Source organism: Balaenoptera acutorostrata, chromosome 12, assembly GCF_949987535.1.
Source record: "Balaenoptera acutorostrata chromosome 12, mBalAcu1.1, whole genome shotgun sequence".
NCBI classification, from domain to species: Eukaryota; Metazoa; Chordata; class Mammalia; order Artiodactyla; family Balaenopteridae; genus Balaenoptera; species Balaenoptera acutorostrata.
In genome coordinates this window covers 68,967,838-68,983,574 of record NC_080075.1, presented here as the reverse complement: position 1 = coordinate 68,983,574, position 15,737 = coordinate 68,967,838, and the positions used below count along the sequence as shown (strand labels likewise).

Here is a 15,737-nt window from a genome sequence, read left to right as displayed (position 1 = left end):
AAAAGGGATCTCACTCCGCTGCACCCACAGCTGTGAAGCCTTCTCTCCTTTGTGCCCCACCCCCCATTCCATCTCGTCAGTTGTCACACCAGGCTGACCTTTATTGATCGCGTTCTCTCCCACACTAGGCTCCCCCCTGTCACCCTTAGTGCACACAGTAGAATCTTATGATGTAATAGGTGCAAAATAAATACTTGCTGGCAAACCCATCTCAGGAGCTGGACTCTACCTCAACTAGCATCCTCTCCTGGATGCACATCTCCCCTGACTGTAGCAGCCCCACCTCACGTTCTCATCACATCACATTCCCATTCTAACTACACAACCACAGTTGTATCAGCTACACTGCTGGAAGGATCATCTGGTCTACCCGCCCCCAGATTTTATAGCTAAGACACAGAAAGAGTGATGACCTACTCAAGTTCTCACCTGAGGTAATGACACAGCCAGGACAAGAACCCACACCCCCGACTCCCAGCCCAGTGCTCTGCCTCTCAGCCACCCAGTTGGCTCCCATCTCCATGTGGCTCTTTAGGCTGTGTCCCTGGTCCCTGCTCCTCTGTCCTTAGACATCCAGAGGAGAGGAACGTTTACCACCTGGTCCACGGCACTCTCCTATCCCGGCCAGCTTCCCAGATCCCTAAACACAAGTGCTGCAGGAAGTCTTTGCCTTGCCCAGGCCCCACACTCACATCTTCTGAGTCCTCTTTGCCCAGCTTCTGCAACACTGTCAGGTAGAACTTGAAGAAGAAGCTGAGGGTGAGGGTGCGCCGGAACTCAATCATGCCACCTGGGGCATCTGGGGACAAGGGCAACTCCTCCACCAGGCCTGCACACACGTCCTGCAGCAGCTCCTCATTCCAGAACCTGCCAGAGAGCAGGCTGTGGGAGAGCGCTCCCACCCAGCTCTCAGAATCCACTGTGTGAGTGGTTTGCACAGGGCCTTAGAGTCACGAACCTCAGCTCAAAATGTGGCTCAGACACTTATAGTTATGTGACTTTAGGCAAGTTACTTAACCTCCTTGAGCCTCAGTTTTCTCTTCTTTAAAAATAGATGCAATTTTTTAAAGACCACAAAAATATTAATAGTTAAATCTACTGAGTTCCTATAATGTACTAGGTAATGTCCCAAGTGCTTTATATGAAATGTCATTTTTAATTTAAATTAAAAGGTATAGTCGGGAAAATTTTTACACTCATTTTACCAATGAGAAAACTGAGACATGGAAAAATTAAGTAACTTGACTTATATTACTCATCTGTTAAGTATTGGAGCCAGGAATTGGAACCAAGGAACCAAACTCCAAAGTTAAGCTTTACCTATCCATATGGTTATTGTAAGGATTACATAGGACAGTGCCAGCAAAGTGCTTGGTACAACCGCTGCCATATAGTAGCCATAGTAATAGTAGTTGCTATAATAATAGTGTAGCAGCAGTAACAGTAATAGTAGCAATAGCAATAGTAGCAGCAGCAATACTAGTAGTAGTAATACTAACAATGACAGAAGCAGTAATAGTAGTAGTAGTGTAAGCAATAGTAATAGTAGAAGCAGAAGTAATAATAGAAATAGGAGAAGAACCAGTAGTAATAGCAATAGCACCAGTAATACTACTGGTAGTAGAAGTAGCAGCAGCAGCAGTAGTGATACTATTAGTAGTAATAGTGGCGGCAGCAGTGCTAGTTGCAATAGTAATAGTTGTAGTAGCAGTAACAGTAGTAGTAATAGCAGTAAGAATAGCATTAATAGTAGCATCTTTAAAAGCAGCAGCAGCAGTAACACCAGTAGTAGTAATACTAGGAGTAACAGCAATAATAGTATATTAGTAGTAGAAGAGACAGCAGTAGTAGTAGCATCTATAATAGTGGCAGTAGCCACAATAGTAATATTAGTCATAGTAGTGATAGCAATAGGAATAACAGTAATGGTAGTAGTAGAACAGTAGTAATAATAGTAGCAGAAATAATATGAGTAGCACTAGCTGTAGCAATTGGAGTAGTAGAAGCAGCAGCAGTTGTAGCAATAGTAATGGTAGTTGTAGCTGCAGCAATAAGTAGTAACAGCAGCAGTAGTAGCAATGCTAATAGTAGTACAGCAGCAGCAACACTATTAACAGTAATACCACTAGTGGCAGCAGTAATCACAGTAGTAGTAGTAGAAGCAGCTACAGTAGTAACAGTAGTAGCAGCAATGGTAATACTGCTGGTAGTCATAGTAGTAGCAGCAGCAGTGATAATATTAGTAGCAGCAGGAGCAATTTCATTTTGCTGTTAGCTCTTACTTCAATAGTTGTTTCTGCGTGGTCTTGAGGGCTGAGATGGTTCTGTCCGCCATTCCACCATAGCAAAGGGCCAGCTCCTTTACCTGCGTGGTTCCTGGCTGGAGCAGGACTCTCATGCCACAGGTCACCTTGGCTATGTCATCTTCTCTCCGGGAGGCCTGCTTGAATGCTGAGAAAAACTCACCCTGAAAATAACAGAAAAATACCTGTTTCCTACCTTGTTTTGCAAGGACTGCAAATGGTGAGCCTGAAGCAGGGATACAAGATGGGGTGAGGTGGTAAGACCATCACAGAGCAGCCAAGAGCTGGTGGTAGAGGTCAAAGATCGGGACATAACTACCACCTTTTCAGGAGAAGTTCCAGATAATGTTCCTGGAAGCTGGGACAGGGCCAGGATTTCTGCCTATCAGTCTGGAAAATGGGAAATCAGGGACACAGGAGAACTGGGTGCTCTCAACCAAAGAGCAGGAGGAGGCAAGGTGCTTTCACGAAGGCTCCTGAGAGACTGGCTCAGCCCCACCACGGCTTCCCTATCCTGGTGCCCAGTATCATGTCCACCCGGCCTCCCCAGAGCTGTTCTGAAGGCTCCACTGGCCTGACCACCTCTCAAGCAGGTACAGTGCGATGCCAAAGGGTGTTTGAAACCCAGCATCAGATGGAGGTGTTTGTGGCTTCTGCAGATGCTCTCCCTGACTTGTGTCTCCTACCAGTCTACTGGCTATGGTTAGAAATCTTGTTTCCTGAAAGAAAGACTCACTATGAAACAGTAGCTGCCTTTGTGCTTTGAACATACATCTCCCCCGGATCCAAGCCAACCTCTGTCATTGGAGATAGGAGGAGAGCGTGAGTTACTTTCCAGGTAAGAACCATCTGCTTCAGGTTCTGCTCGAGGTCTGAGCTCACCCTGGCACTACAAGTTCTGATGAATGTCAAAGGTGGGAGGTTTAAGGAAAGGTTTATTGGAGAAGCAAGGAGCCCCACTGTTCAGGTTCAAAATGGCCCCAGGCTTTGGTTGAAGAAGCCACGGAGACTCCTCCTAATGAGAAAGCTTGTCTAGATTTCTGATGTCTAACATGGCCCTAGGGCAATGAGCCCAGAGCTTGAGCTCGGTTCTGGAACAGGTTCCAGCCACTCACTTCCAGGACTGTGCTCGCCCAGGGCAACATTTTTCCCGGGGTTCATGCAGTGTCAGCATCAGGTCATCAGCTGTTCTTTCTTGAGAAAGACCTAATTCTGGGTATTAAAACCTCTTTTCATTTATAAAATGTTTTTTGTTAATGTCCCTACCTGGCAAAATAAAAACTGGGCAGTGCTACGCCTGTTTCCTCTTCCTTTCCCCACCTCATAATTAAAAAAAAAAAAAAAAAATCTACTGATCTGTGAAATACAAAAACTCTGGGAATCCCTGTTCAAAATGGTCTATAAGGACAAGCTGGAAAATCATTAAGAAACCACTACAGGGATATAACTGCTTTAATTTAATTAGTATTCTCATTAAGGAGGTCAAAATCAGCAAGGGCAAAACATGCCTTGTAACACTCACTAAAGCACAAGCTCTGGTAAACCCTTAATACTCTCCTTTACAGCTGGTTCCTGGCTCTCACAGATCACTTTTCTAAAAGGCCCACTGAGGAATGTATAGGACAAAACCACACCAGCTCAAGACACCACAGGCCCCAAGGAACAAGAGCAAGGCGGCCAGAAGAGCCCAGACCTGCCCCAACAAGCCAGAAAACCGTCTCGTGAAGCAGAAATCCATCCAAGACAACACAGGGCAAGGTCAGTGAAAAAGCACCTTGTCAAGCCCAAGGTCAGCATGTGAGGACCTGACTCACAGGTAGCTTCTCTACCCAGCACGCAAACTCCACACTTCATCATACGAAAACTGGGGCGGGGATACTCCACAACTAGATGTGTTCTTGGAATTATGTCGCTAGCACTAGCTGGTGATCTCCACCAGCTCCTGGATATCTGCCAGGAACCTTATGCATTCTTTCTTTTCAGTCTTCGCAATAACCCGCACAGTCAGTAACATGGGCCCATTTTACAGATGAGGAAATTGGGGCTCAGAAAGATGAATGACTTACTCAGGATCACACATCTACCTGTCTGGTTTCATTGACTATGCCCTGTGCCCCCTACCCTGAAACTCCTCATTGTCCAGAGAGTAATACGGTTGGTTAAAGGCAAGGTTCAGAGACAAGAACATCAATGTTAAAGTGAAGAGATGCTAAGTTTGGTTCCCGAGGCAGGCTCTGGTCTCCCTGTCTGGAGCCTGGCAGGAGTAGGGGTGATTCAGGATGTTTCTGACAGCATCTCACCTCCCTGCTGTAGGGGATCTCAATGGAGAGCAGTATCTCCTCTGGACCTAGCAGGGTCTTTCTGTAGCCAGGGAAGAAGGTGTGATCCATCGGAACTGTTCTTCTGGTGCCTGTACAGAGGCAAGATAGAGAGGGACCAATGTGAGGAAAGCACAGGACAGACCACCAGTGGAATTCTCCATCCTGGTCTCTGATGCCCACAGTCAGAGGCAGTGGCTGGCACAACGGGGACCAAGGTGCTGCATTTGAAATCCTTAAGCACTGGTGTGCTGGTGACTGTTTAACAATCAGTTCTTTGAGAAAAAGCCCTGATTCAAAGCATTTGCTAGTTTTTGTGGTATAAATACTCCTACCACGGCCAATGTAAAGCTAAAAGAGCAACATCGCTCAGTGTGATGTTGGAAGGCGGGTAGCAAAGAGTTGACACAGCAGACCTGCCCTCCTCTGAAAGTCCTGCTTACAATGTTGGCCACTAGCTATCCTGTGGGACCTTGGATTTCAGGAGAGTTCCCACCATTCCCTGATAAGAACGGCTCACTGGGCCTGAAATGTTTGTACACATCATATGGTTTATGCTGAACACCTGACTTTCCTTCTGGGAGTCTGGACTTCTGGTATGTGCCAGGCAGGGTTACATGACCAGCCCCCAGTAAAAGCCCTGGGTGCTGAGTCTCTAACAAGCGTCCCTGGTAGACTACCCTTCACATGTGTTGTCACAGCTCAACTTATTACTGGGGAGATTGAGTATGTCCTGTGTGACTCCCCTGGGAGGAGGCCCTGGAAGCTTGTGTCTGGTTTCCTCTGCCCCATGCATCTTTCCCCTTCGCTGATTTTGCTTTCTACCCTCCTGCTGTAATAAGTCATAGCCATGAGTAAGACTCTATGCTGGGTCCTGTGAGTCTTCCTTGACCTCCTAAGAGTCATCAAACCTAGAGGTGGTCTTGGGGACCCTCCAACGAGGAAAGATGGACAGGAGTACACCATTATGTAGCATTTCCACTCTACAAATATAATAAATGGAAATAACCTCAAGGGCATAGACAACTGTAAAATGAAATAAAATAATTAGGAAGTGGTGAATTTTGAGTACTTATTGCCTTTGGTTTTTTTTTAACATCTTTATTGGAGTATAATTGCTTTACAATGGTATGTTAGTTTCTGCTTTATTACAAAGTGAAATCAGCTATACATATACATATATCTCCATATCTCCTCCCTCTTGCATCTCCCTCCCACCCTCCCTATCCCACTAGGGATATATGTATATGCATAGCTTTGTGACTAGGTGGTCACAAAGCACCGAGCTGATCTCCCTGTTCTATGCGGCTGCTTCCCACTAGCTACCTATTTTACATTTGATTGTGTATATAAGTCCATTACCTTTGTTTATTATACTTTATTAATACTTTGTTCATATACTTTATTTCATTGTAAGGTTATATAGTTTAAGTTTTAATCGCTGCCATGTTTAACAAATGCTCAGACTCTCTGAAAACCCAGCAATCAGCTGTGGTGAGCAGTGTACTCTGGCCCCAGCACACACCGCTCAGTAAGGCATCTGGTTGACAGGTCCTGTTGTGAATTCTTAATAAAGTGATGGTCCAGCTCTCCTGGCCCCCAACCTGGGTACATCTCCCTTTGCAGTTGCCAGGGATCCAAACTTTAGGAAAGCTGCATCATTGAACTTTGGGCTCTGCTTCTCCAGAAAGTGACCTATCTTGTGAGACTCCACCCCATCCCCAGCCCTCTTTCCTGACCACTGCGTGAGGCAGCTCACCTCTGGACACGATGGTCAGCTTGGTCCCACTGGCCATGAACACAGGGTTGAGGTCGGAGATGGGGCTGGCTGTGATGATGTTCCCTCCAATGCACTAGGACAAGCAGAGAGAGCGCGTGAGAGAGCCCACCCCAGGGAAGCCCTGCTCACACAGCTGGCTCCCGAACACGCAGAAGGTGGGGGACACCTTCTGAACGGAGAGCCCTGAGGTTCTCCACCCCTGTGGAGACACAGGATCAGCACAGTAAGAGCTCGGGCATTCGGGCAACATGCAAGAGATTCCAATGCCTGGGGTTGGCGCTCAGCTCTGAAGTTTACCCGTCGGTAAACCGGGATCAGCCCCTTTAAATTGTTTGTTTGTTTGATCGATTTCACTCAAACTTTTTCTGAAAGGGTTGAGGTGGTTTATCACAGAGGCCATAGAGATTTAGTAAAAGAGAAATAAAAGATAAAGATCAAGGAAAATGAGGAGGAAGCCTTAAGGATGAACAGTGTGTTCTAACTGAGCTTCCTTGGCAAAGAACGTAAGGAGAATCAGACACAGGATTCCTATTATTAGAAAAGAGGAAGAAAACCAGTTGCTCCAGGAAAAAAAAAAAAAAAAAAAAAATCCTTCCCAGAAGTAGATTGCATCTGAGCTTGGGAACCCAGTAGAGTTTTCTGGGTTTATGTCTCCTTAACTGTAATCAAAGGAGGCAGGTGCCTGGGGTAGGGTGATGAGAATGGGAGTAGGCTGTTTTGCTTTGTTTTTTGTTCTAATTTAAAACAACAACAGCAGTGGAATGGAAGGGCCAGCTTTTCTCCCAACTCCATCAACCACTGTGAGACTGAAATGGCGCGCCAGGTGTGAGAACGCCGTCTGCAAACCCAGAATCTGGGGGCTAGGCTGAAGACTTATTACAAACAGTCAACAGGTGGGCCTCTCCCTCCTCTCAGGGGGTCTACCTCTGGTTCTCTCCCCAGCTCTGAAAGGCAGTCCCCTTTCCTATTTCGGCTTCTCCCTAACTTATCTCTCATCCACCTGCTGGCAGCCTCGGCCAAGTCCAGGAAGAGGGGGGCAGGTGGCTCCAACCTCAGGGGTAAAGACTGAGTCACAGCGTGGGTGCTTCCAAGGGTGGCCCGCAGGCCACCTTCATCAGAAACACCTGTGGGGCTTGTTAAAACCTGACCCCTGGGCTCCACTCCAGACCCGCCGTCAGACTCTCTGAGGGTGGGGCCCAGGAATCTGCATTTTCAACAAACACCCCAGGCAATTCTAAGCACTTAAGTTTGACACCCATTGGGTCTGCAGCAGAGTCCAGGCTAGCCCCCCTCGCCTTGCGATGAAAACGTGCATCCTGGGCCCCCAAATAGGGACTCACCGCCACAGACTTGACCTGCTTCCCGGCAAACCAGCGCAGCTGCTGCAGGACGCCTCTGAACACCTCTGTTTTCTGGGTGGGAAGCTTAGCAACCGCATCGAGCAGGGTCTTTTCCACAGAGTTCAGGGAGCAAGCGGCTCCAAAGGAGATACCTGGGAACACACGCTCGGAATGACAGCGATCCCCGTCACAGCTCGGAAAGCACTTCCATACACAGCAATCCCCGTCACAGCTTGGAAAGCACTTCCATACACAGCAGCCCCCGTCACAGCTCGGAAAGCACTTCCATACACAGCAACCCCAGTAACGCTAAACCAGGATGCACATCCTTATATGGATGAGGAAATTAAGGCTCAGAGAGGTCAAGTGACCTGCCCAATGCCACACAGCTAATAAAAGAGCCAGGACTCAACCCCAGGCCTCAACTCAATAAAATCAGATCTCTGAGGGTGAAGTCTTGGCATGTTTTTAAAAAAAGCACCCCAAAAATTCCCCCCACCTACCCCCTATTTCCATGAGCGATTCTAGCATGCAGCCAGGATAGAGAACAACTACGGAGAATCCCAAGCCCCTTGCCCGCTGGCACCCTACCATGGGTGCTCCGTGGAGGAGGGCACTGAGGGTGCCCGCTTCCCCCCTGCAGGGCGGCCCCCAGAAAAGCAGGCGGCAGCGGGAGCCAAAGAGCAGTCTTTCCTGGCACTCGCCATCCCCCCGCATGACCCACATCCAGCATCCCAGCCCCTCTGTGGGCTCAGGCAAACTTCCCCTTACCCTCCAGTCCGTGCTCCACTGAATTCAGCTCAGGGATCCAGGCTGGGCAGATGATCACAGGAAACAGCTGATTCTTAAACTTCATCTCAATGCCTCAAGACAAACGAGAAGCCTCAAGTTATAGGTCTGTTGTTTATCACCAGGGCATTTTTTCCCACCACTGCACACAGGACGGAGGACATATTCACGATCGTAACATGCTCCGTGGGTGTCTTGGGATGAGGGGGTGCAGTGGACAAGATGTGGGATTAAGTGCAGTTTCCGCACAATCAGCCTGAAAGCTATGTCTTTCTCTCCCTCTCAAAAAACCCCATCGGAATTCAAATAAGATGAACTTGAATTCGTGTGTAGGGGGTGTGTGTGTGTGTGTGTGCGTGTGTGTGTGCGCGTGTGTGCATATGTGCGTGTGTTTAATCACAATATTAGAAAAAGGGCATGAAAATAAGTCAGGAATGCTTCTAACACTTTACATATTTTAACTCATTTAATCCTCACAATAACCCTATGAAATACTGTGATTTTTCTCTGTTTATAGATGAAGAAACTGAGGCACAGGGAGGTTAAATTTCTTGCCCAAATTACACAGCTAAGAACGGGCATATCTCAGTACCAGAGCAATTATTAGAATTGGGATGTAATAGTAATATGATATGAAAGTCTAACATTCAGACAAAACAGGAAAATTGACTGAGAGAGAAAACTTCAAGTTGGCCTCCCAGTTCCCAATAGCTGTCTGAGTTCTTAAGGTGCACAGCTTGGTGCGACCGAATGTCTGTGTCTGGATTCTGTCCTTCGGGTGAATCAAGTAAGAAACCTCTGTGAACAGACCTGCTTCTGTTCCTCAGACCCAGTTAGCACAGCACCTCTCCCAGCCCCGCCCACAGGGCTGTAGATGGAAAAGGGTAAGAAGGAAATGTCTGTGCATCAACCCTCCCCCCACCCCTTTCCCGTGCTGTTGAGGGTCTCTGAAGGCAGGCGCAGGCTTTGAGGAGTCTGGCCTGTTTGAATATCAGCTCGTAGGACGAAGAATGCAGAGGGAGGCACTAAGTGGCTCGTTTTGACGAGGGGCTCTCTATGACCCACGTCCCCCGACATTGTGCTTGTAGGTGGTTACGCTGTGAGGACTGTGTGTGAGGGAGGCCGGGGTGGAGCTGTGGCATGGTCTTAAGCAACTATTTCTAACCTGGAGCTTATAATATCTTTGTGAATGCCTTTTTCTTAGAATCTAACTGAGCCCAGGACATTGTGTGACTCGTGGCGAGGAACATGTCATATACCCAAGGACCCCAAATATTCTTCCAGCCCGTCATTCTCCACCTTAACTCATGGGACTCTGGGCCCTTGGGTCATGGCTACACAGGCCAGCCATTGTGGTCATATCACCTGAGGCACGTCTCACAGGCCACCCTGCCATCCCGATGTGTCACATTACGGCAGCAGGGGACTCTGTACAGCACCTGTGCTCACAAGGGTGACCCAGTTCAGCACTTCACCAGCACAGACTTGAGCCAGGCCCTCCTCTCTGTGGCTGAAGAACCAACCAGAACCCAGGGCTCAGGGGGTCCCTCCAGAGCCAGAGCCAGGAGTCCCCCACAAGTTGGACTTGGCTGCTTAAAAGCATGTCAAGTCCCCCCAAACCAGGGATCCTCTGAGGCAGACCTCGGCCATGCCATCATCCTCTCCTCGGATCCTCACTGGGCTTGGGTCCCAGCCAAGTGGAAACGGGCCAAGCCAGGTTTATAAATGGATGGAGACGAGCAGGGACCTGGGCACCTCTGCTCCTGTGTCTTCAAGCACCAAGCCCGAGAGCTGCACATCTGGTGTCTCCCTGACCTGTTCACGTACCGTGGGCCTCGTGTGCCAGGTGGTGGCACCGCACGGCAGGTGGCCACAGTCATGGGCAACCCAGCACGGTCACACGTGGGCCTCTCCTCTCCCTAGCCTTACCACATCACCCCCAGCAAACGGAGGGCAAGAGAGTGACCTTTATGGAACCCCTAGTGTCCGTCAGGCACCGGCCCAGACACGTGAGCTACGTTGCTCCCTCCTCCTTTAGACTGGGAGACACTGAAGGGAAGGGGTCTGGTCCAGGTGATCTGGGTACCCCTGGCTCTCCCAGAGTACCCAGCGCAGAGCCGGCTCTCTGTCAGTGTTTACGGAGAACAGTCAGCAAGGAGCTCGGTTAATACTCAGAACAACCCTTACAGGAGGTGTCATTACTCCACATATGAAATGGGGAAGTGAGGGCAGAAGAGGACACACAGAGGACACACAGCCACAGGGGCTGAACTGGGCAGACTGGCCCAGGGCCACCCTGCGCCCTTACCAATCTCCGTGTTCCCCACCACCAGCTTGGCCTCGGGGTGCTGCGCTTTGAGGTCCAGCAGCTCCGTCAGGGCCGAGGCCTGGATCCAGGTCACACGCTCCCCTTCAAAACGCAGCTGCTTCTGCGGAATGTCTTTCAGCCTCTGGAAAATGAAGTTTTCTTACTGTGCTGCCTCTTCCTCCCCACTGCCATTCCCAGGGCCATTGCTTTAAGTTTGCAAGGGGATCAACTCTTCTATGGATTTGTTTAATACTGAATTCAGACGGAAAATGCACATCAGGGGAGAAGAGAGGGAGAACACCATGTAGTGAGGCAGGAATTACGTTGCAGCTCTTTTATAGACATTATGTCACTTAGTCTTCAGAAGATCTCAGTGAAGGAGGCACTGTTAGTCTCATCTTTTACAGGTGAAGGAGGAACCTGAGGATCAAGGTTATGGGACCTGCTGAAGGTCACTGCCGCAAGGTGACTTGAACTGTCCCACACTGTCTCCAGGAGGTACGGGGTGGGGGGATCAGAAGGGAATGCAATGGAAGGTTGGCTCTAGAGCATGAGGGGTGATGTGGGGTTGAGAGAGAAAACCCCCAAATCAAACTGATGGTTTTTCAAGGTTTCACAATCCAGAGAAAGATATGCTGATGGTCTGCTGCAAAGCCGTTCTTTCTGGCCTGTTGAATTCATAAAGCATGAATTCATGAGCTCATGGTGAGCTTCATGAGCTCACCACCCCCTGAGAAATCTGCACTTGAGAAACCTTGAGAGTGGCTTGATTATAATTATTATTATTATTTTGGTCATGAAAGTTGGAGTGAAGGAGCAGAATCATCAAGGTGAGAAAGTAGGCATGAGAGGTGTCGTTAAGACGTGGCTGCAGGCCATGGATTGTGTCCTTTGAACACAGCTCTCTTTGTTTGTTTGTTTCGTATATAAATGGACTGCTAACAGAAAGAAGAATGGATTGCTTGAGGGCTTATCCATGAGATTTAGCCAGGAGGTCACCAAATACTCCTGGAGCTCCTGTTACTGTACACAGTGTGCCAAAGGGATCCACTCCCTCAGAGTGACACGTGTGAGAAGGAGAGAAGTGTGGGTCCCTGTGGGAGTATGTGTCTCAGGGACTTGATATTTGGGTGTCAGAGAAAGGAAGGGAAATTCAGGCTGAAACCTACAGGACAAGGAGGACATAAAGGCCCCAGTGGGTACGAGTGGGACCCAACAGGTCTCCAGGGGCTCATGGGGCATTACCTACCAGCAACTCTGGGGGGAAGATGGGTTCCTGCGTGGGATCCAGGGGCATGAACTCCTCTGGGTTGAATAAAGATGGCGAGAGAGTGACCTGCTGGAAAAGGGGACAGATGAGTGATACACTGTCCCCTCCTTTAAAACGCCCCATAGGGCTGGCCTAGCCCTCTGTCCAAGCGAGCTCATCCACAGACCCCAGCAGGCTGGTGGAGGAGCTGGTATCTCCTGGGAAGAAGGGACAAGGAGGTCTTGACAGAGGATCCAGGGCTCATGTACACATTCACCACCCTCATGGTTGGGGCATAACTGTTTCCTCTTCCAGCCACCACTGCCCAGAGTGTGGAGAGAGCCCACTTGCTCCTTTGATCTGAGGTTGGCCCTCAGGCTTCCAGGCTGAAAAGGACCCACTTACCTTGTGGTCTTTCTTCTGGTTCATGCAGCAGTTTGGGTTGTTCCCATTTCCCCCACAGCATCCACCATCCTAGAGAGATGACCAACATTCACACAAAGATATTTGCAAAGAGTTTTCACAGAAGCTAAAGAACCTAGAGTATTACTATCAAATGAAATCTGGGTGTGATACCTATTCCAGCATCAAAGGAGCAGCAGATGCCCGACCCCATCCCACTTGCCTCTGCACAGAGGAAAGGCCTCTGCTTTAACTACTTTCACTTGGTTAATGTCGATTAAATAACTTGAGAGTAAACAAACAGGACCTCTCCTGGAAGCAGCAGGGATATTTACTTATGAGAAAATGTCTCCATAAAAGCTAGTCCTATTTTATCAAATCATCTCTTTGTGCCCACTTTCCTCTTCAGTACTGCTTCCTGAGGAGGCCTTAGTTCCCTGACCAGGGATCGAACCTGCCTCCCCTGCAGGGGAAGCACAGAGTCTTAACCACTGGACCACTAGGGAAGCCCCCCATGCCTCTACTTCTAAACCATCAAGTTCTATGGGAATTGGCTGGGCGCCTCCCAGGCTGGAGTCTTTGTGGGGCTCCTGCCAAAGACGTTCAGGACCAGAGGTGTGCCCGGCCAGTGTGCCTGATGGCCTTCCCACTCCTTAACAGGCACTTCTCGCCAGAAAGCTCTCACTCTTTACCCCTCACTGCAGGCCTGTTCTGGAGGATGTGTACAGGTCTGATGACTCATCACCTACGGGGAAAGGACTTGCTCAGAACCTCTTGGGGTGCCAATGGCGGAGCACAGAATAGAGCCCAGATTGCTACCTCCCAAAACCAATGCACTGAAGGTGGGAAAGGGTGTGTTCACCTGACTGATCTAGCCCAAGGAGGCAGGAGTCTCAGCTCAGGGCCCCAGAAGACACTACAGAATCGTGGAGTTGTGCTAAGAGGCAAAAGTGGGGGAACTCCCAGGCATAGACCTGGGACACATTTCCAGGGCAGCTGTTCCTGGGGAAGCAGGCTGGGAGTAGCCCTTCCGAACGTGAATCGCAGAAGACACCATTCACGCCAACGTTTCCCAAAGGGTGAGTCACCACCTACCAGCGTCCCCGAGGAAGTTCTCAGAGGGCCAAGGAGGCTGAAGGTGTAGCCTCTGAGAACGTGCAAGCGCTGTCAGACTTGCCTCAACCCCCCTGCACATGCTGCCCTGCGTGCAGACCCCTCCTGCATTCACTGCTTTGCCACTGGGTCTCAGAGCGGCTCGGTCTGTCTTATACCGCCACACCTCCACCTTGCCCTTTCCCTCTGTCTTTGGACAGAAAGGAGAGGGTCTCTTCACGTCTCTCTTTTTGGAGGAGTGATGTGGAGAATTACCAGGCCCTGCTTACAGTAAGACAACAGCCTCCCTCACCTGGTCCTTGTGGGGAAGGATGTATTTTGCAAAAGTGGATTATTCAGATAATGAAAGTGCCAGCACCTTCTTACTTAGATCTTTTTCCTCGATAATTCCTTGATGTGTTTATGACATAAATTACTGTAACGTACAATAATGTGTCACTGCCCTCAAGGTCTACTGCGGTTGGATGAGGCTAGGGATTTTCCCCAGTGAGATTTCCACTTTTCTCAGTAGGCTAAAACTACTGGGCTTATTTTTATGGTTCCCCCATTTCCTTCCTTGCTGCTAGATGAACGTTGTCATTTCCTGCTGTGAACAAGCTGCCTCGCTATAGCATGCTCTCCTCACCCTCTTCCGGTGTGTGCTACGGCCATGAAAACTAGACAGATGAGCTTTTTAGAACTGTGTGTAAGGTAACAATTAAAAGGCTCTGAATAAAGGCCTTGGGGGCCTCCAATGAGTAACATGCATGAGCTTCTGAGCACATTCTGTGCGTCAGTCACTTTGCCTGCTTGGAACATCCAGCTCTACTCTGCTCTGCCGTACACTGCCAGGCAGCTGGAGTGAAGGGGGTGCGGCTCACCTCCTCCCATGGTGTCACAATAGACTCAGGAACTGTGTAAATGATGATAAAACTCTGACCCACAGAAGGAGTATAATTGTCAGCTACACTCAAAAGCCCTTCTCTCTGGAGAAACTAGGAGAGCTGGTCAGATTGTATTTCTTTGAGAAGCCTCCTATGAAATAAGTACATGCACAAGATTAACAATCCCTGGTTCTCAGGGAAGCCTAAGCAATACATGAAGATCAAGTATGGGTAACGGAAAAAATGTACCAGCATCATAATTTATGTTGCCATTTACTGAAAATGTAAGAAGTGCCAGGCATCGTCCTAAGAGCTTTACAGGAAGTCCTTTCCACAAGCACTGTAAGGTAGGTATTATTACAATCCCCATTTTAGAAACAAGGAAATTTGCCCAATATCATGCGTCAGTTAAGTGATGGAATGGGATTTGAACCCAGGTCTGCAGATTCTGAATCTAAGCTTTCAATCATTTTCATTTAAATCCGTACCTCCTGGTTCCTCATCATCAACGGCATTCACCAGGATGTGGCATTTTCCATCCTTAGAGGCTCCATCTCCATCTCCACCCTTTTGGGCTATTTGGACACAATACTCCTTTTTGTACTGTGCCGACTCTAAAAGTCAGTGAAAGGCACAGGAGTCTGTGACTCTCCCCTCAACCCAGAATCAAATTGAGACGAGACAGTTTGATTGGAGTCAGGATCAACTTGACCCAGCTGGGAAATCAGGTAAAATCTGGGGAGATTAAGCCAAGAAAGGAGAAGCTAGCCCTCCGTCCTCCTTGCCAGATGACAGGTGTGTGTCTGCATTTATGTAATCAATGCTCATGCACCCCAGCTGTGGTTTCTCACTCAGCGTTATATGAACACTACAGGGGTTCACACACTGTCTGAAGATCTAATTAGCAGTTTCATAAGCCCAGCAGAGTGCCAGCTGCAGAGAGCAGCCGGGACAGGAAAGGAGGAGGGACTCGAGTGCTGAGTCAGGCTGGGTTGTTATTAACTGCCACGTTCAGCTCCTGTGCCATGGGCTGAGCATGCCAGTCACCAAGGAAGGATGCCAAGCCCGAATGCCCTGGAGGAAATTAGCTCTTAGGCAGCATGTCTTCCAGTAACCAGTTCTCCAGGCCTTCCCTGGAAGGAAAGTCTCCGTGCTATTGATGAGAACCACCACCTCCCTCCACCCCCAAGAATAAGAACGGCAGAGCCCAATGCCCTTGCCAGGTACCTGCGGCAGAAGGACCCGCCAGCTGGCCATCTGATCCTTTTTCTC

General features: G+C 48.9%; 1 protein-coding gene across 3 annotated transcripts in view; it reads right to left on the bottom strand.

Moving 5' to 3' along the window:
* Positions 1-15,737, bottom strand: part of XDH (xanthine dehydrogenase) — a 62,381-nt gene that overhangs the window by 31,529 nt on the left and 15,115 nt on the right. The window contains exons 1-10 of one of the 3 annotated variants that reach the window (XM_028168815.2): positions 14,954-15,002; positions 12,493-12,561; positions 12,088-12,177; positions 10,839-10,980; positions 8,513-8,605; positions 7,742-7,893; positions 6,381-6,474; positions 4,604-4,713; positions 2,283-2,467; positions 693-867 (exon numbers count right to left, since the gene is read on the bottom strand). In XM_028168815.2, the coding sequence (XP_028024616.2) occupies positions 693-867; positions 2,283-2,467; positions 4,604-4,713; positions 6,381-6,474; positions 7,742-7,893; positions 8,513-8,605; positions 10,839-10,980; positions 12,088-12,177; positions 12,493-12,561; positions 14,954-14,980 (1,137 nt within the window). In that variant the 5' untranslated portion in view covers positions 14,981-15,002. Of the gene's footprint in view, positions 1-692; positions 868-2,282; positions 2,468-4,603; positions 4,714-6,380; positions 6,475-7,741; positions 7,894-8,512; positions 8,606-10,838; positions 10,981-12,087; positions 12,178-12,492; positions 12,562-14,953; positions 15,003-15,737 lie in introns of those variants that run through there. The other 2 variants (XM_007191377.2, XM_007191378.2) reach the window with 2 other exon arrangements.